The sequence below is a fragment of the Kogia breviceps genome, chromosome 7, assembly GCF_026419965.1.
Source record: "Kogia breviceps isolate mKogBre1 chromosome 7, mKogBre1 haplotype 1, whole genome shotgun sequence".
Classification (NCBI taxonomy): domain Eukaryota; kingdom Metazoa; phylum Chordata; class Mammalia; order Artiodactyla; family Physeteridae; genus Kogia; species Kogia breviceps.
The window spans coordinates 22,075,167-22,101,398 of NC_081316.1; the positions used below are offsets into that span (position 1 = coordinate 22,075,167).

The 26,232-nt window shown below is 60.3% G+C and overlaps 1 protein-coding gene across 1 annotated transcript in view; it reads right to left on the bottom strand.

Moving 5' to 3' along the window:
* MUC2 (mucin 2, oligomeric mucus/gel-forming) overlaps positions 1–13,665 on the bottom strand; it is a 30,665-nt gene extending 17,000 nt beyond the window's left edge. Inside the window, 28 exon segments of the mRNA XM_067037869.1 lie at positions 444–619; positions 1,555–1,779; positions 2,164–2,207; positions 2,559–2,706; positions 3,496–3,652; positions 4,111–4,350; positions 4,481–4,660; positions 4,746–4,856; positions 5,173–5,311; positions 5,604–5,755; positions 6,131–6,231; positions 6,350–6,402; positions 6,530–6,785; positions 7,170–7,296; positions 7,577–7,671; positions 8,151–8,315; positions 8,412–8,549; positions 8,683–8,752; positions 8,841–8,951; positions 9,040–9,178; positions 9,544–9,661; positions 10,148–10,273; positions 10,462–10,672; positions 10,826–10,932; positions 11,012–11,108; positions 11,429–11,543; positions 12,348–12,618; positions 13,590–13,665. Of these exon segments, the coding sequence (XP_066893970.1) occupies positions 444–619; positions 1,555–1,779; positions 2,164–2,207; positions 2,559–2,706; positions 3,496–3,652; positions 4,111–4,350; positions 4,481–4,660; positions 4,746–4,856; positions 5,173–5,311; positions 5,604–5,755; positions 6,131–6,231; positions 6,350–6,402; positions 6,530–6,785; positions 7,170–7,296; positions 7,577–7,671; positions 8,151–8,315; positions 8,412–8,549; positions 8,683–8,752; positions 8,841–8,951; positions 9,040–9,178; positions 9,544–9,661; positions 10,148–10,273; positions 10,462–10,672; positions 10,826–10,932; positions 11,012–11,108; positions 11,429–11,543; positions 12,348–12,618; positions 13,590–13,665 (3,948 nt within the window).
* Between the last annotated feature and the right edge of the window lie 12,567 nt (positions 13,666–26,232).

The window sequence follows — 26,232 nt, forward strand, 5'->3', positions numbered from 1 at the left end:
GTCTTTGTAGTGGTTGGAATTGTCGTCTCTGTTGAGGTGGTGCTGGTGGTCAAATTTGGAGTCCCAGTTGAAGTGGTGGTGGATGTTGTGCTGGGAGTCGGAGGTGGAGTCCCAGTTGAAGTGCTGGTGGCTGTTGGGGTTGGCGTCTCTGTAGTGGTTGGAATTGGAATCTCTGTTGAGGTGGTGCTGGGTTTTGTGGTTGGGGTGCCTGTAGTGCTTGGAATCTCTGTTGTGGTTGTGGTGGGGGTGGGGGAGGTGCGGGGGGTGGGTCTTGGGGTGGGGGGGGTCGTGGTTGATGGGGGCGTGGGAGGGCTCATTGTCGGTGTCGTTGGACACTCATCCATCAGCAGGCAACAATAGACTCGTATCTCGTAGTCATAGCAGACTTCAAAAGGTCCTTTTCCAAACTGGTCTTCGTTCTTGCAGATGAACCCGAAGGAGACATTGCACTGAGCCTCCTGGCCCAGCTTCTCCCAGCTGAGGTGGGGCTCTATGGCTGACCTGCACTCGATATTCTCGGGGGCCCTGCAGACATGGTTGAATGTCTCTCGGTCTCCACCATCACTGCCGATTCTGGGATGGTCATCGTTAATCCAGTCGGACCAGAAGCAGCACAGCCCTAGACAAGCAAGACCCAGTGCTGGTCAGCCAGGCTGGGGCGCGCCTTTCGGGAGGTCCGTGGGACTCGGAGAACTGAGACCCCCGTGACCAGCTGTCCCTATCATCACCAAAGGGCCCAGTGTTGGCTCTGAGACTCTAAGCTGAGCCCTAACTTCCACCCTCCACTTCTCCCCTCCTTCTGCAGCTAAAAACCCAAGACCCCCATGCCATGCCAGTGACAGACCCAGGCCTCAGAGCGCCAGCCTAGCACCCCTTCCTCAGCTACTTTCAAATCCTTACGCCAAACAAATAAATCAGGAAAGAGCCACCCAGTCCAGCGAAGAAGCACGCCGGCAGAGACTTGGTCTGGACTCTTGACCAATGTTTTCACCCTGAGCTGGTCAAGTCCCCTGCACGAGTCCCTGGGCTCAGCAAATTGGGAATCAAGTCACCAAAATACACCATCTTCGGTCCCTGAGCCGGTGGTCCAGCCCACCCAGCCCAGCCCCGTGTCTGGGTCTCGAGGGAGGTGCCCAGCAGCTTTCTGCAGCTCCTTGCCCTGTATCGTTGGGAACGCCGTCAACGTGACTTACTCTGAATTCGTGAAGAGGAAGATGGCACTGCAGTAAAGTGGGGGAAAAAGGGAATGTCATTCTATAGCTTTGAGGTTTTTCAAACCTTTTAATTTTACCAGTCTCTCTTCCCGGTGGCTGTCACATGCCTGGCAGCTCGTTCAACTGCAATTTCAGCCCGAGCAAATGCATGGGGACTTGAGGGTATCTCTCTGGCCCCTCTAACCCTTAGGGGTGGTTTCCTGAGGGTCTGGGGAGATGGCCCCGAGTCACCATCACTGCAGTCTGGGCTCAGGGGTGTGGTCAAGATGCTGGGGGGCAGGGGACACTCCCTGAGTTGAGAGGCATGTCAGCATCACCCCCATCTACCTAGAAAGGCCGCCCTGCTGGGATCAGGGGAAGACCTTACCTGTACTTGCAGTCGCAGTGGTCCTCGTGGTGGTGGAGGGGGTGATGGGGGTGACAGAGGTGGTGGTGGAGGGTGTTGAGGGGGACGAGGGCGGTGAGGTGTGCACGCAGATGCTGAAGTCCTTCCGCACCGTCCCGTCGGGGCCACAGATCTCCCAGTAGCAGAAGGGGCTGTCCTGGGTATAGGTGAGAATCTTCCCTGGGGGGAGGCCAACGTCAACACGTCAGGAACAAGACAGAGACTCACAAGGCCCTCCTCAGCCTGTCCCAGTAAGGGGAAGACTGGTTTCCCCCACCTCCAACCAATGGTAAACCATTGCCCGTCAGGAGCCCATTCCCAGAATCCTAAGGGGTGCCCATCAGAACACAGAAGCTACCTCACAGACAGGGCATCCGCTCCCCATCAGGAGAAATACAAACATTTCAGGTGAGCCCTAGGGGCTGCTGCAAATCAGAGGCACATCTGAGCTGGGAGGGCCCCAGGGAAGCCACACAGAAGAAGAGGGGGAGGGGGAGGCGGGGAGGGGAGGGGGAGAATGAGCCACTACAGCCCAGGAGGACGGTCCAGGGGCGGGCAGCTTACCTTCTTCTGGCTGGCAGACAACTTGTGAGGAGTTGTTACACACACTGAAAAGCAAGGGCAAGGCTGCAGGCCCGAGGAAACACTGGCCTCTCCCAGCCAGCCTCTGCCCTCCAGCCCGCGCCTCTGCTACCGGCCCAGAGCTTCAGGGCGCTACCCCAAAGGCTGGGTCCAGGAGCCCCCTCCTGGGCTCCCACTGTGGGCAGAGAGGGGACGAGGCAAGGGGAGCGGAAGGAAGGGGGGCCCGCTTCTCCCCTCCCCCGGCTCCTCTGTGCGCGCGGCCATGTGTCCACATGTGTGTACACGAACACTGTGTGCCAGTGTGTGTGCGTGGATGTGGGTGTGTGTGTACGTGTGCGCTGGTCTCCCCCGGGCCCCTGTGACGTGCGCTTCGATACCAAGACTGGCAGATCTGCTCCGTGGGCACAGACTCTCCAGGTGGGTAGTAAGTGTCGTTGATGTAGCAACCACATTGGTCCCGTGTGACACACTTCTTCAGGTCCTCGGCGTAGATGGGACTTTCCTCAGGGCACCGGGGGTAGCAGCCTGTTGAGCACGGGGCACTGGGCTTGGACCGGCACAGAGGCCCCCACATCCACCAGACCCTACCCATCCTCCCCACCCCGGCAGATCCTCTCCTCCAGATGTCCTCTGGGAAGTCAGGGGCCTGGACACCACCCCTTCCTGGGGGCCTGACACCACCACGTGGCCTAAGGGACAGCCAGGCCCCGCCCAGCCTCCTGGGGGGCATGCCCACTGCTCCCCGGCAGATCTCGAGTGCGCGTTCTCGGCTCACAGACGCTGCAGAGGCCTCCCTAGCCCCCACCTCGTCCTGTTCTGCTCTTTCCCCACAGCGGCTTCGCTCCTGACCCCACGCGGTCTCCTGACCCGCCTCCCCGGCCCCCACCTCGTGCCACCTTACGTGGCACATTGAGCTGCCCCTTTGCCACCTCTCTCCTCTGGGGCGGGGCCTCGGCTCGGGCTCCCGGCCCACTGTCTGATGGACACGCTGCAGCGCGGCGAGCCTGGCCCCCCCTGGAACGCAGGGTCCCAGGCCCCACAGGGCCCCTCACCCTCCAGGTAGGACACAGAGATGTTGGAGTGGACTCCGTTGACCGTCCTGCACGTCTTGAAGCTGTTCCCGCAGGGCTCGTAGTGCCACGGACACATTCTCGGGGGGTTGTAGTAGTCGCAGAATATGGCTGGGGGAGGGTGTGGGGGGAGGGGCGTCAGGCCCGGGGAGGCCGGGAGGGGGCCGCAGGCACCCCACGCCCCGGTGTGGCAGCCTCCAACCCGCCACCCCGGCGGCCCAGCTCCAGGACAGGCGGCACTCACGGCACAGGTCGGGCTTCCTCCAGAACACGCAGGCCCCCACCTTGGTGCACTCCTGGGCGTAGGAGGCCACGGCGAGGCAGAAGCATCCGCAGTCCCCGGTCGTGTCACAGGAACACGAGTCGTGGACGCAGGCCTCATAGAAGGGCATGGGGTCCACCTAGGGAGGGACCCCCACATGCCGGTGTGCATACCACCCTCCTGTGGACAGGCCTTCCCCTGCAGCCCAAGACGCTCAGGCCCCAGAGGCCGACTCTGTGCCTGGCACGGGGTCTCTGCGCCCGGGACAGGGTATGCTCACCCAGCCCTAGCCCCCAGGGCTCCAGTGGGGCTGGCGGGGGAGGTCCAGTGACGGTGGCCCGACCCCGCCCACCCCCCCCAGCCCTGCTGGGGGCTAAGGGCCATCTGGGCCTTAGGGGCTTGTGTCCTTTCTCCCTCCCTGGAAGGTACAGAGGCTGGGGGTCCCCCCAGGGGGCTCAGAGGGAAGGCTGGACCTCTGGTCACATGCGTCCAAAGGACACAGAAGATGGAGCTGAAGCTGGAGAACAGATGGCACGAGGTGCTGCTGCTGGGGGACAGCCTTGCCCTCGGCCCTGCCCTCGCCCGCTCCCCGCCCACCTTGCTGTGGCAGACCCCGAAGACTAGGGTCTTGATGATGCTGCACTGCTTCTCGGCCCAGGAGCGGCGGTGCGGACTCAGCGCACACGGCTCGGGGGCGGTGTTCACGTCCGGGCAGGTGGGGGCCTCCTTCCAGCTGTTCCCGAAGTCCAGCGCACTGTCCACCACCACGTGGTCCCGCGTGGTGAAGTCGTTGCTGGATCGCTGGTCGAAGTTCCCACACAGGCCGCACACGGTGCCCTGCAGAGACAAGCCAACCAGGGGCTTTGCCAGGGGGCTCGTGGGAGGGGGGCGCCGGCCACGCAGGAGCCTGGGAGGCCCCGCTGGGCGCACAGGCACGGCCTGGCCGACAGGCACGGTGGCCGCTCACCCTGTAGGAGGGGGCCAGCTTGATGGAGACGCTGGTCTTCTTGTCCCAGATGACGATGACGCCGATGCTGGCCTCCACCACCAGGTACTGGCCCACTTCCCGCGTGGTATAGGCCACACGGTGGCCCACGTCGCGCTGTATCACCGTGTGGTGCTCGTCCTCCAGCTTTAGCTCCGTCCTCTGTGCCCAGGGGAGAGGCCCCGTCACTGGCCGGGTCTGAGGGTCCCCAAGGGACCACGCGTGCCCCGGGGCAGGCAGCACTCACCCCCAGGAAGATCTTGATGGCCTTGGAGCAGGTGACGCCCGTGGTGCCGCAGGGGACCTTCTCGGTTACGATGCTGAAGGAGCCCAGCGAGGAATTCTGGCCACAGAAGTCCTGGGGGGCCCCAGGCACGTGAGCCAGGCCGGCCCGGCCGTGAGGGTCCTGGGCACCCCGCCCCAGCTGGGCCTGGACAAGCCTCAGCCCCTCATCTGTTGAGAGGGGCCTTAACCCCCCAAACACACACGCCCCTGTGCACCCCACACCCCCGAAACCCACGGGAGGGTCATGGAATGGGAGGGCCAAGGAAAGGCTCCCCTCCCCCCCCAGACCCCCTCCACTCGGAGCCTCCTAACCGGTCTGGGTGCAGCCCAAGGCCACAGGGTGGGGACCACGAAGCGGAGGCGGGCTCTGGCCATGCCCTCGGCCTCACCTGAACGGCCACGTAGGAGCAGGGCCCATCGAAGTCATAGTACTTCCCGTCGAAGGTGATGTAGTGGCTGTTCCCGTAGATGGTACAGGAGCCGTGGCACAGGGTCTGGGTGCATGCCCAGCGCCCTTTCTGGCAGGTGCTGAGGAGAGAGAGATGGGGTACTGGAGGGGCCGCAGGGGCCCAGGTCCCCCACCCCTGCTCAGCGTGTACCCTGGCGCTGTGTGGAAAGCCCCCCAGCAGCTCACAGAGCACACCTCCAGGCCCTCCGATCCCAGCGGCCACCCAGGTCAGAGCCCTGCCAGCCGGGTGGGAGGCCACGTGGCCCTGCAGACCCCGGCCGGCCCCACGGAGGAGACCCCCACGGAGGAGGCCTGTGGCCCAGGGCCGGCTCCCCGTGGAGCGCCTGGGGGTCGGGGGGCCGGGGTGCTCACCAGGTGTTGCAGTCCACCCTGATCTTGTCCCCGGGGAAGTACAGGTCCTTGTTGTGCATGCACGGGCACGCCTCCTCCACCACGCAGCCACCCCGGCCGTCGTCGATCAGCCCCTCTGGGCACACGCAGCCACTGACGCACTCTGTCTGGTACTGGTGGGCCGTTGGAGAGCGGGGTTTGGGGATCAGGTGTGGGGCCCAGGATGGCTGGCCCCTCTTCTGATGCTGCAGAAACCCCTGTGCTCTGCCCCCCCCACCCTCGGACGCCTGACGTCTCTCCCTGGTCCAGCCTCCGGAGCCCTGCCCTCGGGCTCACCGCTGGGCTGGGAGACGGGGGGAGCAGCCTGCCGGGGCCCTACACTGTGCCCTCAGCGGGCTGGGTGGGGACCCACAGGCAGCCACCTCCCCCGAGGAACGGGGGGGGGCCAGCGAAGCGCACGTGTCCAGAGGGCCCAGGGCCCAGAGCCGCAGGACCGACCGTACGGGAGCCTGCCCGCGCCCCCGCCCACAGCGCCCCCCAGTACACACATAGCCGGCAGCCAGCGTCTGGCAGCTGACGGGCCTGGGGCTCCGGATGGCCGGCGTCGTCAGGTTGTTGCAGTCGACATGGATCTTCGGGGCCGTACAGCCTGCGGGACGGAAGGGGCCACCTCAGCTCAGGTGAAGTTGGATGAGGGGCTCGCGCAGGCAATGGAGGGGGAACAGGCTGGGGGGCGGGAGGCTGCGCACAGGGCAGCAGCCACTCACTCTGGCCGAGCAGCTTGACCTGCAGGCAGTGCAGCCTCCCGTTCCGGCAAACGCTGCGAGGGAGAGGTGGGGGGTGAATGGGGCCCCTCGGGGGGCAGGCCCAGTGGCTCTGTGGGACGGGGCAGGGGTGTGGGCCCCCCAGCAGAGTTGGCCCTCCCTCCCCGGCCCCAGGCCACACACCATCGCTTCTCCTGCCTCAGGATGACCTCCCCCGCCTCCAGGTAGAGGCCACGGTGGTAGCAGGAGCACTTGGCCAGGGGCACGCAGCGGCCCTTCTCGTCCAAGAAGGTGTGGTCGGGGCAGCCGCAGCCGTCCACGGGCGCAAAGCCCTTGATACAGTGGGCGTCAGACTCGGAGAGCGAGCGGCAGGTCTGCTGGCAGGTGGTCAGGTTGTACAGGAAGACCTGCGACCTGGGGCAGGAGTCCACGTCCTTGTCTGCAGAGGGGAGGGGCCGGCCTGAGGGGCAGGAGGATGGCCCCCAACTCCCTTCCCCGAAAGCCATCCCCAAGCCCCACCTCTGGCCACGACACCCACCCAGCCAAAGGGTCAACGAGGGCAGTCACCCCGGAACCACCCTGGCCACACAGGCGCCCCAGCCCCAGGCACCTCCCCTTCTGAGCTAAGGGATCATGGCCACAGTTCCAGGCCCCTCCCTGCAAGCAGAGTGGCCCAGGGCTGGTTTCCTGCTGCTTTCTGGCCGAGGAAGCTGGGAGTGATGTCGCCTCCCTGCACCCTCGACCCTCGACGGCCAGTGTGAGCTGCCGCCTGGGACAGCAGTGACCCGAAGGCCGGCCCAAGCCCAGGACACCTGGCACTCACTGCAGACGCGCTCCCGCCAGCCCCACAGCATGACGCCCTTGATGGCGCAGGCGTGGGCATAGGAGGACAGGGCCGCGCACATGCAGTCCTCTGTGCTCTGGCAGTTGCACGTGTCGTATTTGCACCTCTGTGGGGGCAAACAGGGCGGTGAACCGGGAGAGCTGGCTGGGGGACATCACGCCCGTGTGAGCACTCAGACACGCAGCACTTACGCATGTGCACACACACACCCAGCTATACATCACATGTGTGTGCACACACACACCCAGCTATACATCACATGTGCTGTGCACACACATGCGGCGGTTTCCCACAGGAGCCTCGCAGGCAGCGGGGAGGGGAGTGCCTGGGTGGGGTGGGGTGAGGGTGGGGTGGGGGAGGGCCGGGGTGGGGGTGGGCCCACCCACCTTGTAATACTCGGCTGGGTCCACGGCAGAGTGGCACTTGCTAAACGGGGTCTCTGACTTCTTCAGCAGGGAGCACCAGTGCTCAGCGTAGTTGGCTGGAGAGGGTTCAGCCCCTCAGTGGGGATGGCCCCTCCAGCAAGTCCCCCAGGTCAGGCTGCCCAGCTGCCCAGGCTGGGGCAGACACTGTTCCCTCAGTGGACCGAACCCTGGCCCCTCCCTTCAGGGCAGGTCAGCACAGGACTGTGCCCCTTTGTAAGGCAAGGGTTCTCACCCCTCTCCTCCCTCCACCTCGTGGACATGGCAGGTGACCTGGCAGGTGTTAGGGTGTCCCGTCAAGGCACCAGGCCAGCCCCCGGACGAGGGCCACCAGCCTGCGATTAGTAGCCCCGGCAGAGGGGCTATGTCACTGGGCAGGCTGCCCATGTCACTGGGCAGGCTGCCACCGTGGGCCACCATAAGCCAGCCGTAAGGCAGACAGCAGCAGGTGGACGGCTGGCTCTCTTGTCACCCACCCGCTACGTCCCACCAGGAGCCCTGTGTGCGCAGGGCCAGCTCCCCAGCGGCCGGGCCTCACCGCTCTCGATGTTGAGGGAGCAGGGGTCATCCAGCCAGTCCAGCTTGTCGTGGCAGCTCGGCTGGGCCTTCCAGGTGTTGGCGAAGCCGGCGCCCGTGGCCTCCACCAGCCCAGCAGCTGTCTGGAAGTCATCACTTTCAAGGCCGTTGAAGTTCCCGCAGAGGCCTGAGGGGCCAGGACAGGGTTGGAAAGGGTCGGGGGTCAGAGAGTGTGCAGGACCGAGGGTGGCCTGCATGGGGGGGGCTGTGCGGGGCCGCTCACCCTGCACCAGCCCCTGCGCGGCATGGTCCAGCGTCAGGAAGAGCTGCATGACTGACCCCAGCTGGGCCTGCAGCCTGAGGCCGAAGGCGGTGGTCACGACGAGGTGGTGGGAGGACGGTTGAAAGATGGAGAAGCTCGCTGCAAGGCAGGGGCGGTGAGGGGCCGCGGAGGGCTCGTGGGGAGGGCTGCCCTCCTTCCCCATCCCCACCCCCTCTCCCTCCCCCTCTTCCCCGCCCCCTCCCCCGCATGGGTGCCCTGGAGCAGGACTCACCCGTCACGTGGGGCAGGTTCACCTGCAGCTCATTCAGCAGGACGCTGCCGTCCAACTTGAACACCACGACCTGTGGGCAAGGCCAAGTGTATACGGGGGCTGAGAAGGGCCTTGGGACCCCCAGGGGTGCTGGGAGGGCAGGGGGCAGGGGCACCCACGTTCTTCTTGTTGTCAGCCAGCAGTACCACCGTCTTCAGGCAGGTCTGCTTGTCGGTGGAGCCGCAGGGGGTCAGCTCGCCCAGGACGGCATAGGAGTCGTTGAGGGCGTCCTGCGGGGAGGACAGAGGACGTTGCAGCCACACAGCGGGTGCGGCGGGGGTCCAGCTCCACCCACATGCCCACCCGGGTGCTGGCCACCTTGATCAGCACGTAGTAGCAGTCCCCGTGGAACGTGTACTTCCTCCCATCGAAGGTAGTGATATGGGCACCGCCCTCCAGGGCACAGGTCCTGGGGCACTGCAAGTCCTGGCACACCCAGCGGCTGGCGCTGCAAACACTGTCGGGCAACAGGGCCAGGGTCAGGCTCGACCGCCACCCCAGCCCGCTGGGACCCCCAGCGCACCTGGAACCCCCTCCCGCTGGACCCCAGCCCACCTGGGCCCCCCTCCCGCTGGACCCCAGCACACCTGGACCCCCCCTCCCGCTGGACCCCAGCCCACCTGGGCCCCCCTCCCGCTGGACCCCAGCACACCTGGGCCCCCCTCCCGCTGGACCCCAGCACACCTGGACCCCCCCTCCCGCTGGACCCCAGCCCACCTGGACCCCCCTCCCGCTGGACCCCAGCCCACCTGGATGCCCCTCCCGCTGGATCCCAGCGCACCTGGACCCCAGCCCGTCGGGAACCCCAGCCCTGGGACCCACCACTGCTCGCAGTTGTTGGTGATCTGTTGGCCAGGCGCGTACAGGTGTCCGTGCAGCTTGCAGTGACACTGGTTCACAGGGATGCAGCCGCCACCCTTGATGTCATCGTACACAGTGCCTGGGACAGCGCGGGACATGTTCCATTCAGCCAGCCCGAACAATGCCAGAGTCCCCCCGGCAGGGCTGCCGTTCCCAGGGCCACAGCCAGAGGCCAGCCTCCCTGGAGGGGCGCTGCCAGCCAGGCCTCCCACCCACAGACACCTGTGCTCCTTTAGGGGACAACTGTGGTCCCCACACTGTATCCGAGGGACCTGCTTCCAGGCTCAGAGCCACGGGCCAGGCAGGAGGACGTCAACCCAGGGGGTGATGAGCGGGAAGGTGACACTACTGTGTGTATGTTGGGAGGTCTTCAGCCCTTGTGTTCCTTCTACCTGGACCTTGTCCCCTGATGTCCCTGCAGGGCCCCGAGCCGTCACTGTCCCTCAGCACGGCTGAGAGCCGAGGCCCAGGCAGCAAGGCGGCCGTCCCACCACGCACAGGAGGCAGGTGGCGCTCAGGGAAGCACCCTCCACGCTGGCTGCCTGCCTGTGTCCCCAGTGCTCACCTTCCGGGCAGAAACAGCCGTCCATGCGATGCTCCTCACACAGGCTGCTGACCTCCAGGTGTGAGCAGGTGTCCATGCAGGGCGAGCCGCTCTCCAGGTAAACCATGGTCCTGGGGCAGCTCTTAGCTGGGTGGGCAAAGGCAGGCCCCTGAGCCTAGCAGCAGAGCGCAGCGGGCGCCACAAAGGGTCCATGCCAGCCTCGTGCTCCGGCTGAGGTGGGCACAGCGTGGCTCCCAGTCCAGGGCACAAAGGGCACCGCGCTCCCCGTGGACCATCCCCCACGTGCCCCCGGCTCCTGGCCGCACGGCACTTACGGCAGAGCGAGGCGGTCCTCCAGTTCCGTGGCCTGCCGCCAGCGTGGGAACACTGGCGGGAGAACTCGGCGATGGTGCTGCAGATGCAGGAGGTGCCGTGCGGGCACTGGCAGCGGTCCTGCATGCAAGCCTGCACATGCAGCTCCAGCGGCACCCGGTCCCAGCAGTCCTCGAAGGCCGTGTCTGTCAGCAGCCTCTCGCACTCGGCGCGCTGGTGGGCAGTGGGCGGGGCTGCTCACGGTCCCCTCCCCTCCGCGCCACCAGGGCGAGGGCGGGGGCGGGGGTGGGGGCGGGGCCCAGCTCTGGGGGGAGGTGCAGGCTCTGCTCCCACAGCCCCCTCCCCCACGAACGGCCAGCAACTCACATGCTCAGAGCAGGACTGGGGGGTCGACACCTCCTGGGGGCCATCGCACACCTCAGGCTTGTTGATCTTCTGCATGTTCCCAAACTCGATGGGACTGAAGAGCACGCCTGGGGGGGTGGGCACAGCCGTCCAGCGGGGCCGGGTAGGGAGCCTGCCCACTGCCCAGCCACCAAGGCCCAAGGAGGCCCTCACCATCGGAGAGGAACTCAGAGTAGGTCTGCAGACCGTTGTAGTCACCACAGAGGCCACATGTGTGGTTCCGGAACTTACTGTCCAGCTCCAGCTGTCCGGGAAAGGGGGACAAGTGGGCAGGCCGTGGGGTGGCAGGACCCATGAGGCCCCGGGGCAGCCAGGTCAGCCTCAGAATCCTGTCTGAACGGGTGTCAGCCGTGGTGGGAGAGCTGGGGTTAGCTGGGGGGAGCCCTAGCCATGCTGAGGACCAGGAGGGCTTTGGGGAAGGGGCAGGGCCAGCCCACCCCTCCGGGCCAGACGGTCCCCTCACGGGGTGGACCGCCTGAGCCCCCGCTCTACCACCAGCCCCTCCACCCGCCCAAAGGCCACACAGCGCCCCGGCCCACCCGGTCCCCAAGGCCCGTGACACACCATGACCGAGTCCTCCCGGTTCCACATGAGTGTGAGGCCAGCACGGGAATAGACCTTGATGTAGACGTCACTCCTCTCGATGAGCAGCCCTGGGCTGTAGTACGGGCTGCTGACCCTGGGGGATGGGCACCGGGGGTCACGCCGGCCTGCGCAGCACCCACGTGGCAGAGAGGCTTAGGCTGCGGGCGTGGGGGGGCTGGCCAGCTCCCATCCGGGAGACACAAGCAGCGTGGCCACCCTCTGGGGGCACTCGAGCTGTGGCCGAGCCCCTGTCCACCTGCCTGGCTAGGTCCTCTGGGCCGAGCCACACCCACCTGCCCAACGCCCTCTCCACACCCCCTCCCTGGGTTCTGTTCTGGGCAGGGCCCCCAGGGAGCCCGGAAAAGCCCTGGGAGGTGGGAGGACCAGTCTGGAGAAGCCCCACCCAACCCATCGCCCAGGGCAGGCACTGTGCCCACCCCACACTGCCCCCTGTGGGCCCTGTTTCCACCCCCTACTCTGAGCCTGGGCTTCGGGGAATCAAAATCCCTTGCAGCAGGGGAAGGGCAAACCCTGCAGGTGGGGACCCCCCTGCGCCCCACCCCCCGCCCGCCCGGGCCAGGAATGAGCTCAGAGCCCCATTGCTCCTGACACAATGCGGAACAGCGTTGGGGGCGGAAGAACGGGCCTCCCGTGGGCTCCTGTAACCCTAGCCTGAGCTGCCAGGCTACCCTGACCAGCACAGTCAAGCCCAGAGCCTGGTGGGCTGCCAACAGGCGGGCTGGAAGAGACTCACTGGTTTAATAAAGCTCCTCCCGCAACACCCTCCTTCTTAGCCGGCGGGGTGACGGCGGGGGTGGGGAAGGGAGGGCAAGCGGGGGCACCAGCCGGGTCGCAGTTGCTCACAGGACGTGGGAAGGGACACTGCCTGACCACTCACATGGCGCCGTTCACCACAGCGAGCTGGCTGGTGAGGTAGATGGCGTCATCCTTGACGGTCAGCAGGATGTACTCGACCTGGGGGTGGCCCCCACTGCGGCCGGGGCCCCGTTTCAGGTGCACAGCGAACTCCTGGTAGGCCTCCCGGCAGTCAGAGGCGAAGTTGTAGTCGCACAGCCCGGGGAAGCGGAAGACGTCTCCGTCGAAGGTCTTGTAGTGGGAGTCGCCCCACGTGCTGCAGACGCTGTGGCCGTGGTTCCGGGTCCTGCCTTCTGGGGCACAGTGGGTGGGCGCGTGAGCAGCCCATGTCGCCAGGAAGCCTGTCCGTCCGAGGCTCCGGCCTGGCAGCGGCCCTCCGAGGAGCCTCCAGAGGTGCCCCGCAGCAGCTCAGAGCCCATAGGGGCCTCGGCCCGGGCCCCGGGAGGGTCGTCCTGCGGGGACGACTGGACACTGGCCACCCCACCCCCTGAAAGGGCGTCTCCAGCCGCCGTGCCCTCCCACCCTGACCCTGCGGGGGCTGCGGCCATGTGCTGAGCAGGGAGCAGGGCCAGAGGGGCTGTCGGGCTCCCTGGCGCCCTGTCAGCTGGCCCAGCTCCCCGCCCGGGTCTCCACCACACTCCGTCCATCGACGACCCAGCCAGCCTCCCAGCCCCGTTCCAGTTCCCCTCATCCCGCGAAGACCTGTGCCAGAGCCCTCAGAGGGGGCCTGTGTCACGTTCATCCCTATGGGGCCGGCTCCCCTCCCCCCAGCCCCGCCACCACCCTGTCCCCAAATGCCTGCTGGGACAGAGACGTCCCCATCCTACGTCTGCATGGACTTCTCTGGCAGAAGCCACCCCTTGAGCAGAGACCCAAACAGCTGGCTCTGCTGAAGGGCCCAGCTTGGTCTTGACCCCCAGTCCCGGTATCAGGATCCCTGATATTGGGACTGGGGGCCTCCCCTGGCCTGGCCCCTCCTGGCAGCCCCCTGCCTCCCCCAGGCCCACAGACAGCCACCCAGACCGGTGCGTCCGCCTGGGACTGTCCCCTGGATACACACTCTGGCCAGGTGATCACCTTCAGAAGCACGGTGGGAACCCAAGACCCCCTCCCTCCCTCCCTCCACCCAAAGTCAGCAGGGCTGGGGCTGCAGGAAGCCTGGCCCAGGCCGTCCACCCCAAAGCCCAGGCTGAGGGAGACACCTCTACCCCAGGCAGAACCATGTGCCCTGGGCCCCCCGGCCTTCCTGCCCGCACCCTCTCACCTCTCTGGAGCTCTGAGCCCCCAGCCCAGGTCAGAGTCAGGCAGAGGGCCACCAGGCGGGCTAGTGGCAGCCCCATGGTGGCCAGAAGCGTGGTGTGAGAGAGCGACCAGGGCAGGGGTCTGGGCCTTATATGGCCCCGCGGAGCCATCAGAGGCTGGGGAGGGCAAGGGAGTGGCGAGGGGTGGGTGGGGCACCTGCCAAGTTGTCAGGAAAGCAGCTGCGGGGGCTCTGAGGGCCCTGGTGGGGAAATATTGATTCAGGTTATCTGAGGTTTATTTTTTATTGCTCCCGGGGTAGAGCTGGCTCTGCCCAGGATGTGGCAGCCCCAATTACCCGATTCCAACACACACCCCAAGGCGGACCTCCATCCCTCCCAGCCACTAGCGGGACCAGGCCCGGGGCAGGGAGGACCTGGTCCTCCTTTTTTTTATGTGGAATCTAATTTTTTTTTTTTTGGCTGTGTTGGGTCTTCGTTGCTACATGCAGGCTTTCTTTAGTTGCGGCGAGCGGGGGCTACTCTTCGTTGCAGTGCATGGGCTTCTCATTGTGGTGGCTTCTCTTGTTGCGGAGCACAGGCTATAGGCGCGCGGGCTTCAGTAGTTGTGGCACACGGGCTCAGTAGTTGTGGCTTGAGAGCTCTAGGGAGCTGGCTCAGTAGTTGTGGCGCACGGGCTTAGTTGCTCCGCGGCATGTGGGATCTTCCCGGACCAGGGCGCGAACCCATGTCCCCTGCATTGGCAGGTGGACTCTCAACCACTGCGCCACCAGGGCCGTCTGTTAGCACGTCCTGGCAGCCAGCAGGCTCCCCGAGGCCCCCACCCCACCCATCCAGCATCTCTGGCACGGCAAATGTCAAATGGGGTGCCTCCCAAGGGGCCCCAACGGACCACTGCCCAGTGTGGGCTCCCACTCTGGGGACCTGTCTGAGACCTCCTGGACCTCAGCCTCCCCAACCAGGGGCCCAAGCTCCGGGTCAGGGTAAGGAGGCCCCTGCCCTCCCTGAACCCCGCTGCCAAGGCAGGGAGGGCATGGGCTCCTGTGGGGTCCAAGGGGCGCCCCATTTTGGCACAAATTCCTTCCCGTAGCTTGTTGAGCTCAGTCAGGGGCAGCCGGCTCCGGCCCACCATCTAATCCTCTCCTTTCCCAGGCCAAGCCAGCCTCTGGAATTACATGTAATTGGAACTTGGGGAGCCCAGCCAGGGGATGCTTTAACAGAATCACATCCTCTGGGATACAGGACACCTGGCTCGAGGCTGAGAGTGGCCATCCCCAAGGGGAATGGGGCCGGGGCTGGACATAGACACAGCCTGGCAGGCACAGGCCTGGCCCTGCAGCCTCCCCAGGATGGTGCAGAGAACCAGGGCAGAGGGTGGGGCAGCCACGCAGGTGCTCCTGGGCCAGGCCTCTGGTGGGAAGAGGGTCCTGCCCCAGAGAGGAGCTATGGCCTCCAGGGCATCTCAGACCCTCCAAGTGAGCCCGAGCATGTCTGGAAACGCCTTGAGGACGTGGCATTTGAGCTGCGCTGGCCCCAAACCTTAGCAACTTCTGGGTGGTCACCCATGTTGCTGGTGGGTAAACCGAGGTCGGGGCCTCCCCTCCTTGCATTCCTCCATTCTGAAAACAAACGTGCATCTTGAATTCGGCTTTTGACTTCGGCCAGCACAATTTTGGACAACAGCTCAGATGGTCGGGGGGGCCTCGGTCTCCAACCTCGGGGTCCCCGAGTTTCAGGGGCGAGTGGGAGAGGTTCATCTCAACTGTTACTCTGGACAAGGGGGCTGTCCAGTGGTGGGGGCCGTGGGACCCTGAGCCCTGCTTCCCTGAGTCCGGCGCCCCTGCAGAGGCAGCAACCAGAGGCCGGGGCCTTGGCCTGGCACCTCCCGGGGTCCCTTCCTCTGCAGACAGGCCCTCCGCACCACGGCGACAGCACCCAGGGCCACGAGCTCCGCTCATAGCACCTGATGACTCCCGGGGGCCCTTCCTCTGCAGACAGGCCCTCCGCACCACAGCGACAGCACCCAGGGCCGCGAGTTCTGCTCACAGCACCTGACGACTCCCGGGGTCCCCGCGGAGCCAAGACATCAAAGGACGGGTACCCGCAGGGTCACAGAGAGTGACTGGGGGTCATGGTCCCCAGGCCTGACACTCCTGGGGGCCTGAGGTAAAGGCCCTCGTCCTGTCCTGCTGTGCTGCCAGACCCAGGCCCAGGGACCCAGGCACGTGGGGGACAGCGTTTGGCTCGAACCAGCAGGATCAGGGATCAGGAAACCAGAGGAGCTGGACCCGCAGGCCCTTTGTGCCACTTCCCCGTGGGGCTGGCACGGGCTGGCACCGCGCCCTGGGGAAGCTCAAGGACAGGGCCCCCTCCGCGGCCCCCAGGGGCAGTGATTTTCCATGCCAGTCTCCCTCTGTCCTGGTGGGAATCAGAGATTCCTGGCCAGAGACAGGACGCGCAGCACAGCCCCGAGTCTGAGAAGGTGGAGTCCCCCCTGGGTCTGAGAAGGTGGGGTCCCCCTGGGTCTGAGAAGGTCAGCCTCATGGACCCTCTGGGTGGGGAAGCAGGTGTCCCAAGGCCCACACCCCTCTTGGCACAGACGCAGGTTCTCGGGTGGGACCCATCAGGCGCGCGCACTGGGGTGGGCACCGAGAGGGCAGGAGGGACGCGGAGCTGGCGGGAGGAAGTGGAGAGGGCTTGGTGCCCCCGTGGGACCTCTGGTCAGTCTCCCGGCCGCTGGGCAAACTCAGTCATGGCGGGTTCCTAGAAGGTAAGTCCCTGGAAAGTACCTGAATAGGACACCTGGGTGCTTAGACATGTCCATCCATCCATCACTTTAATGCTTGTGGGTGCAGGAAGAGGCCCCTCGGCCTGTGACACTCCACTCAGTGCGCTGGAGCCCGTGCCCGCCCTCCTGGGCACCCCCCTCGCTGAAGCAGAGTTGAGGAAACTGCACAGTGTCCCTCTGTGACAAGACTGTGACGCCCAAAGGCCACCAGGACACCCCTCTGGCCAGCCACAGCCGGGAGCTGCTGAGGGGTCTGACTGCCTGCCCACCAGTCAGGTGGACCCCCCGGGGCACAGAGCCCCACACACACGCACACCGGCCAGGGCAGCCCCAGGCCTCCCCCTGCCAGGCCCCACACCCAGCAGCGTTTACTGCAACAGGACACGGTTCCCAGAGCTACAGTCTCGGGAATCACAGTCTTGACCACAGGGAGGAGGCCGCAGAGATGCCACGAAACGCAGCCTAAAACAACTGTCCACTGCGGTCCGTCCACAAACCCTGCCTCATCAGGAAGTGGGAGGGTGGGGAACGGTGGCAGCGGGGAGGGCAACTCATCAGGGAGTGGGAGGGCGGAAGGGCGGAGGGGTCTATAAAAGAACAAGGAACTATATGTGTAGACCCTTCTCAGACCCTGGGCCCAACCCCGGGCCCTCGGCTCCAGTGGTCCAGCCTCGGTGGGCGGATGGAGGGTGTGCCCAGGGAAGCCGTGGGTTCCTAGCCCTCTGGACACCCAAGGGAGCCCACAGCCCCAGCCAGCCACCGGACAGAGTCCCCGGTAGGTAAGTGTCTGAGGACTCGGAAGCAGGCAAACAAAGCACCAGCCATGCCCACCCCCTCCCCATGTGCTCCCTGAGACATTGGAAAGGGTAACTCCGACCTGGCCAGCACCCTCAGAGGATCTGAAAGCCCTGGGGGTGTGCAGGCCCAGGCCTCACACCACCTCCCCTGGGCTGCAAGGATTTACAATAGGACATTACCTATCTGCCCCTGCCATGCTTGAAGAGTAGGCAGGTTAACACACAAAGGTGTTTGTTCCTGCGCAAGTGGGGCGGGGCCAGGTCAGCTCCTCATCCCAGGCTCCGCTGAGCAGGCAGGCACGGGCCCGGCCTCCTTGGGGGTAAAGGGCCACTGCACCTCAGAAGACCAGTCACCTTCCAGCAGTCATCCCCGCCTCGAGACCTGGTCCTTACACTGACCATCGTCCTCACCAACCTGGCTGCACTGTGTGACCACTGCTGGCCTTCAGGCTGTGAGCACCTTGAGGGCAGCAGCCTATGTGGGCTCCTCTGTGGGCTAGCGTCACAGTAGACACTCAATAACTTTGCTTCTGGGTGGGTAGGTAAGTGGCTAGATGGATGGGTGGCTAGATGGGTGAATGAGTGGATGAATAGGTGGGTAAATGGATGGATGGATGGATGGACGGTTGGATGGATGGATGGATGGATGGGTGGGTGGATGAGTGGATGGATGGGTGGATGGATGGATGGGTGGGTGGATGGATGGATGGATGGATGGATGGGTGGGTGGGTGGATGGATGGATGGATGAATGGATGGATGGATGGATGAATGGATGGATGGATGGGTGGATGGGTGGGTGGACGGATGGATAGACGGATGGATGGATGGGTAAATGGATGGATGGGTAAATGGATGGATGGATGGGTGCATGGGTGCATGGATGGTTGGATGGCTAGATGGATGGGTGAATGAGTGGACAAACAAACGAAATATCTAGGAGGGGTGGGGTGCGCCTTTTGTAGTAGCTCCTCAGGGCTCCCACCTCATGAGGGCTCATTGTGTTTGGGCAATGGCCAGGTACTCAATCACCCACCCCCCTTATCATTAAAGTCCTCCACAACCTTGGGAGGCAGGTGCTCACACTACTTCATTCTAGAGACAAGGAAACCAATGATCGGAGAAGGTGAAAGAGCCCCCTGAGCTTGCCCAGACAGAGGCCACTCACAGCGGTCCTCTCTGCCCCCAGCCCAAGTTGTCCACCACTTGGCAATTGTGTGACCATTTTTCAGAAGGTTGACTGTTGCTCTTTGCAGAAACCAGTGTAACAGAAAACCAGGTTCCTGGGTGGTGTCATAGCCCCAGGGGAGGAATCTGCTTCTCCTGCCTTCCTGGAGTGGTGCCCCAAGGACAGAGCACCTCCCCACACACACCCCCCAGTGAAGCTGACTCATCCATTTGCAATACAGTTAGATTGCTTTGTCACATTTCTGCATGCCATCCTGGGATCCCCCAACCTCCTAATTAGCTCTTGTATTTTGCATGCATTAAGGTTCACTATTTGTGCTACAACGTCCTACGGGTTTGGACAAATACATAGTGTCATGCACCCCTATTATGTATCAAATCTCCCTTCACCTCCTCAACCCTCCCCACCAAAACCCCTGCAAGCACTGATCTTTTTCACCATCGCTATAGCTTTGGCTTGAATATATTTTTATGATTAATTTTAGATGTCTAACTGCTAAAATAATTCTAGAACGTCAGGCAGCCATTATAAATTACGGCTATGATTTTCTGTTGCAAGAAGGAAAACACTTAGGACTCACTGGTCTGGAAAACTCAGGACAAAGTTTTGTCTAACAGAACCAATCTGAAATATTTTTTGGAAGTTTTACAGAGGTGAAATTGATATACAATAAAGTGTTGATTTGATCAGTTTTGACATAAATACACACCTGAAGCCATCGCCACCATCAGGACGGTCAATGTATATACAGCAGTCGCCCAGGAAATCTCATACCCCTTCCCCACGAACTGCTTCCTGGTCCCAAGGGTTAGCTTGCATTTTCTAGAATTTTATGTAAATAGATCCATACACAGGTACTGTTTTTTGGTTTGGCTTCTTTCACTCAGCATAATTTTTTTTTTTTTTCAAAAATGGTGACTTTTATTTTGGAGAGATTATAGAAGCAGACAACCCTTAGGAAAGCACCACTTCCAAATCAGTGGATCAAAAGCCTTTGAAAGCCTGGCCTATTTTCCAGATATATCCATATCTTTTGACTATTATAAATTCTGAGGTCTCTTCTGTACTTTTGTCTAAACTTTGAATTATTGTCCCTCTTATTTCCATTCATTGGGTCAGCCCGTATTCCTCACACATGTTGGTGGGGAAGAGAAAGCTTACTTTGTGGGTATCTGCTTTCTGGACAGTTTCTCAGGGGATCATCGACTGTTGTGGGGTTTTTTTCCTATTTTTTGGCCGCGCAGCACGGCTTGCTGGATTTTAGTTGCCCGACCAGGAATCAAACCCGGGCCCCCTGCAGTTGAGGCACGTAGTCCTAACCACTGGACCGCCAGGGAAGTCCCCATCAACTCGTTTTTATTCTGATTTTCCAGCTTCTGGTCTCTGGCTACTTCCTCTGCTTGCCATTATTGCTGCTAGCTCTTCACAGAATCAGCATAATTATTCTGAGATGCATCCACAATGTTGCTTGCATGGATGATTCATTCCTTTTTATTACTGAGTGGCTTTCTTTTGGGTGGAAATAAAAGTGTTCATTTCTTCAGCTGCTGATGGCCTTTGGGCTGTTTCCACTTTGGGACCATCACAGATCACACTGCCATGAGCATGTGCACAGGTGTCTTTGCACTGACCTGGGAGTGGAGTGTCTGGACCACACAGCATGTGCGTGTTCCAATTTCTCCGTAACGGCCAGGCTGTTTCCAAAGGGGTTGTGCATTGCATACCCTCATCGGTGGAAGAGACCTCTCCGACCCTGTCCCAGCCATGCCTTTGGCGTTTTCCATTTTGGCTGTTCTAATAGGTGCATGGTGGTATCTCATCCTGGTTCGAATTTGCATTTCTATTCACTAATGAAATTGAGAACATTTCCGTGTGCTTATCTGCCACCTACCTATCTTCTTTGGCAAAGTGTCTGCTCATATCTTTTGCCAATTATTTATTGGGTTATTTGGGTGGATTTTATTAACTGAGTTCTAAGAGTGGTTTATCTATTAGAGATACCAGTTCGGTACTAGAGATACTCTTTGCAAATATTCTTCCTCTCTGTGGCTTCTTTTGTTCAGTCTCTTAACAGTGCCTTTGGAAGAGTAGAAGGTTTTCATTTTGATGAGGTCCAGTTCATCCATTTACTCTTTTATGGATGGTGCCTTCGGGATGATAGGATACAGGTAAGAAAGCTTTGCCCAACCCAAGGTCACAAATATTTTCTCCTTCATTTTCCTCTAGAAGTATTATACCTTTAGGTTTTACACAATGCATTTTGAGATTACTTTTGCACATGGTGTGAGACATGGCCTGAAGTTTCCTTTCCTTTCCCCTTCTGGACAAGGCTATCCTTGCTTCCCTGTGTTGCTCCTGTGTAAAAATTTAGTTTTTTATATGTGTGAATTTATTTCTGGACTCTCTCTTCTGTCACATTGATCTATTTGTCTATCTTTGTGCTAATACCACACTGTTCTGATCACTGTAGCTTTGCAATAACTCTAATATCACCTAATGCTCACCCTCCGATTTTGTTTTTCTTTTCCAGAATTGTGGGGTTTGTTTTGTTTTGTTTGGCCATTCTCTGTCCTCCGCATTTCCATCTGAATTTTAGAATCAATTTGTCAATTTCTACCAAGAAAAAGCCTGCGAGTAGTTTGACTGAGATTGCATTGAATATATAGACCAGTTTGGGAAGAATTAAATCTTAGCAATACTGGGTCCTCCAACCCATGAACAAGGTATATCTCTCCATTTATTTAGATCTTTAATTTCTCTCAGCAATGTTTTATAGTTTTCAATGTACAGGTCTTTCATTTCTTTTGTCAGATTTTTGTCTAAGTATTTCATGTTTTTTATCATATGGTAAATGGTCTTTTTATGTCAATCTCTGATTGTTCCTAATATATAAAAATACAGTTGATTTTTGTGGTATCTACAACTTTGATAAACTCACCCACTAATTATAGTAGCTTTTTAAAAATATTTCAGGTTTTCTACATAGAAGATCATGTTACCTGTAACTAAAGGCAGTTTTACTTCTTCCTTTCCAGTCTAGTTCTTTTTTTTTTCTTTCTCTTCCTGGTTGTACTGGCAATGATTCCCTGCACAATGTTGATTAGAAGTGATAAGAGCAGATAACCTGATTCCAGTGAAAAGCATTCAGTCTGTAAGTATGACTCCAGCTGTAGGCTTTTTGTAGATGCTCTTTATCAGGTTGAGGAAGTTCTCTTCTAGTTTTAGTTTGCTGACAGACTTTATCTGGAAGTGGTGTTGAAATCTGATAAATGCCTTTTTCTGCATCTATTGAGATGATCCTATAATTTTTCTTCTTTAGTCTGGTAATATTGTGAATTATAGTGATTCATGAATGTTAAACCCACCCTGTATTCCTGGAAAAAAAAATGAGTCATGATTTTCATATGTAGCTGGATTTGATTTGCTAAAATTTTGTTTAGACTTTCTGCATCTATGTTCATGGGGGAAATGCTCTACAGTTTTTTTCCCCCTTGGGGTGTCTTTTTGTGGTTTCGGCATCAGAGTAATACTGGCCTCATAGAAAGAGTTGAAAATATTCCTTCTGGGGCTTCTCTGGTGGTGCAGTGGTTAAGAATCTGCCTGCCAATGCAGGGAACACAGGTTTGATCCCGGGTCCAGGAAGATCCCACATGCCACGGAGCAACTAAGCCCGTGCATCACAACTACTGAGCCTGTGCTCTAGAGCCTGTGAGCCACAACTACCGAAGTCTGTGCACCAAGAGCCTGTACTCCACAACAAGAGAGGCCACCGCAATGAGAAGCCCGCATACCGCAAGGAAGAGTATCCACCACTTGCCGCTACTAGAGAAAGCCCGCATGTAGCAATGAAGACCCAACAGAGCCAAAACTAAATAAATAAATAAATAAATATTTTTTTAAAAAAAGAAAATATTTCTTCTTTTTCAGTCTTTCTGGAAGAGTCTGTGCAGAGTTGGTATTATTATTTCTTCCTTAAATGCTTGATGGAATTCACCACTGAAGAAGTCTGGGCCTGGAGCTTTCTCTGTGGGGAGGTTTTGGGTTTTGTTTTGGTTTCTATTTCTTGAATATATAAGGCTATTCAGTTATTTCTTTTTCTTGGGTGAATTATGTCTTTCAAAGAATTTGTCCATTTCACCCAAGTTGCTAAATTTATTGGCAGTATATCGGGCATGAAGTGGCAGCCCACACGGGGGCCCGGAAGTGCCACAGTGTTCAATGGAACCGCCCTCCGCCATCCAAAACCTCAGGTTTTTATTGAGTGCAGCTGGATGCAGAGCATGCTGAGGGTGAGTGGCCCGGGAGCAAACAGTGGGCTGGTCCTGAGGGCCAACGAGGACCTGTGGTTCCAGAATCCCCCCACCGCCCCCGACATTCACTCCCAACCCAGGGCACCTGGGCAGAGCTCCTCTCCCCCCCACCCCCTCCCACCTTACCCCAGCTGTTTGGTGCCCCTGCAGACTGCCTGGTTGAGCTACTTGCAGAGGCTTGCGGGGGATGTTGGGAGTGAGTGTGGTCATCGTCTCCCCGACCCAGCCCATAGATGGGCCTGGAGGAAATGATTTCCCCGGTGATCTTACCTGTGGCTGGAGAAGTGGGGCCACCAGGCTCTGCATCTCAGGCCCACCCTGGGGCAGAGCCAAGAGGGGCTGCCTAGGCACCAAGGACCCATCCAGCTGTTAAGGAGATGCCTGGTGGCCCCCACCTGGTGGCTCTGGGCCTGAGGGCAGCTGGTCTCCTAGTGGCCACCTGGGCCCTGGCTGAAGGAAGGGGTCAGCTGGATGTGGCTGGTGTTCCCCTGCCCTCGTGAAGGATGCAGGGATGAGGAGGCCCCCCCAGCTGACCAGTGGAGGCCCTGCCGCAGGGGTGGGCGCCCGGGTCCCACCCTGCTGCCCTCACTGCTTCCCAGAGCAGTGTGTCCCGACATTTAGTGGGTGACTGTGGTCCCGGGTTCCTGATCCTAATTCCCCCCCTTCAGGTGTCACCCCTGCTACACCTGCCCTAAATTCCCACCCCAGGTCCCCTTGGCTCTAACACCGTAGCCCTCAGACCCAGCGCTGTGCCCAAAGCTGTACCCCTTAACCCCCAGCCCCACCCTCACCTCCCTCCCTAAGTACCCCCCCCGGCACTCTGGGCTGATCCCCCAGTTCTCCGGACCCTCCCCCATCCACCTCTTCCCTAGCCTCAGCTGATTTAACACATGGAGGCTCAGGGGAGGCAGGTGGGTCCCCACTGCGGCTGCACTGCAAGTGTGTGACCATGTGCGTCCACCCGGGGCGGAGGGCAGCCTGGACCTGTCCTGTCCTCTGCTCTCTGTGACACTGCCCCCAATTCTGTGAGCTGGATGGGGGGACAGCTGGCTGTTTCCTCCATCTCTGGGAAATGAGAAGTGGGTATCCTCCTGGCCGGGGCCTCCTGGCCCCTGAGATACCCGGCTGGCTTCCGGAAGATGCTGGGAGGAGGGAGGTTGGTGACGCTGGACCTGTGCCCTAACAGGACCTGGCCATAAACAGGTGGGGCGGGGGCTTCGGCATGGACTGCTGACCCTCCCTGGCGGACTTTGCCCCCAGCCTGGCCCCCAGCTGTCAGTCCTTCCCGGGAATAGCCACCTTTGTTTGTTCCTTGAGAGTGTGGGTGGCATTGCCTGCCTGCCCAAGCCCTGGCAGGCTCCTCTGTGGGCCTGGGGAGGGAGCCGGCAGGGAGCTAGGGCTCCCCTGGGGGCCCTGGGGCTGTAGGCACAGGCACCCCCCACCCAACAGTGGGGCACAGGCCTGGAGAGGCCAGCAGTGACCAGACAGGCAAACAGGCCCAGAAAAGGCAGGGCCTGTGTGCGTCCACTCGGCCAGCCCTGAGCTGGGATCAGGGCCCGGTGTCCCTCCCTTCCACGGCCTGCCCTCATCTTGGATTGAGGAAGGTGGGGTCAGTTGAGGCAGAAATGATCACTTTCTTATTTTCGTTTGGAAAGGGGCCACACTGGGGGAGCTTATAGTGTTTCTTCCAGCTCCTTGCTGACTGCCCCTGGACAGGGTCCCCACCCAGGCATCAGTGTTCACCTGGGTGATTCTAATAATATTATCAGGTGATGCATCGTCCCAGCCGCTCCCCAGCACGGTCCCCGAGACATTTTTTGGGGGGAGGCTGAGAGTTCTAAACTATTTTCATAACAAGACCAGGTGAGCTGCCGTCGTCACTGGGCTCCCGTGGCACAGATGGTGCAAAAGCCCCAGTGGGTGAAGCTGTTGGCCGCTCAGCAAGGGTCCCCCCGTCTTCCCCACACACTCTCCCAGGGAAAGAGAAGCTTTCAGCAAACGCTCCGAACTGGACTGACTTCAGTCCGGGCCCTGGCGCGTGAGGAGGCGCGTGAGGAGCCGGGCGGCGCGAGCGTCCCGCTGCGCTGGGCTCGGGCGATGGGCGAGGGCTGAGAACCACTGGCGGACGGGCCGTCGTTGTTCACACCGGGGCTCTTGGCAGACGTTGTCTCCAAAATGAGAAAAACAGCGACAGTCTTTGTTGCCACAGTAAACCCGAGCTCTCTAGTGGGAATGAGAGTTTTGGAACTGCCAGCGTCAGCGAGACAGCTCCCCCACCTGAAGGCCTTTCTCCGAGGGTGTGAGGTAGGTGTGAGTTCCACGTGGACGCGGAATGGGAGACTCTGAACCAGCGTTTTCCAAACGACCGATGCGCCATGTGAGGGCATCACGGCGGCCAGAGACCCGTCCACGGAGCGAGATGGACCGAGGGTCCCGGGGGCCCCAGGGGGCCGTGCACGGGGTGGGCTCCCAGTCCAGACTGCAGCCACCCCGAGAGACGCCACATGCTGGGGTTTGGTGTCGGAGCAGAGGAGAAAGTACGCGAGGATCCCAAAAGGCTGTTCGCGTGCTCCTGCCTTTCCAGCTGCAAGTCTGGGCGAGGCCGGATTTTCTCCGGGTGCTTCGACCAAGACGACATTTCCCAACTGACCGAAGGCAGACGTGGTGACGACGTCCAGCTGCCGCTGAGAAGCCTGACGTCAGGGAGATTCGCGGAAACGTGTATTCATGCCACTCATCTTACTGAATTTTTTTTTTGAAAATATAGTTTTTGGGGGTAAAAATGTTATTTATGTTAGCATGTTAGTGTATTTATCTTTATTTTTAACTGAAATAAACATTTAAAACTTTTCTCAGTTTTATTGCCTAACATGGCAAATATCGAGAGATATCACCCTCATAAACCAAAGCTCTTTGGGGGCTCTCAATGCTTTTTAAGGTGTAAAGGGGTCTTCAGGTGGAGGAGCCCGTCCTGTCCCGCTGGGGACCCCCTTCTTGCCAACCACAATGCATGCTCCTTCTTGGGGGGGGGTCTCTGAGCTTGGGGAGCGGCAACGTTGCACCCATGCAGGGGTGGTGACCCACCCAGAGCACCCCACGATAGACCTGCCCCTGCTCTGGGCCCCTCCCTGAGGGGTCCCAGCTGGGGGCTGCTTCCCTGACCTGCATTTATTTATTTATTACTTCAAATAAATTTTCTCTCTCTTTTGAAAAACTTATTTTTTTATTTTGGTAAAGTACACGTACCATAGAATTTACAATTTTAGCCGTGTCTAAGTGCACAGCTCACTGGCATGAAGCACATTCGCATTGTTGTGTGACCATCACCCCCATCCACCTCCAGAACTTCTCCGTCCTCCCAAACGGGCGCTCTGTCCCCATGAAACACTCACCGCCCTCCCCTCCCCCAGCCCCGGCTCCACCGTCTACTTCCTGTCTCTATGGATGTGACTCCTCCAGGGACCTCATGTGGGTGGAATCAAACAGGATTTGTCCTTTTGTTTCTGGCTTATTTCACTGAGTGTAATGTCCCCAAGATGCATCCACATTTATAGTATGTGTCAGA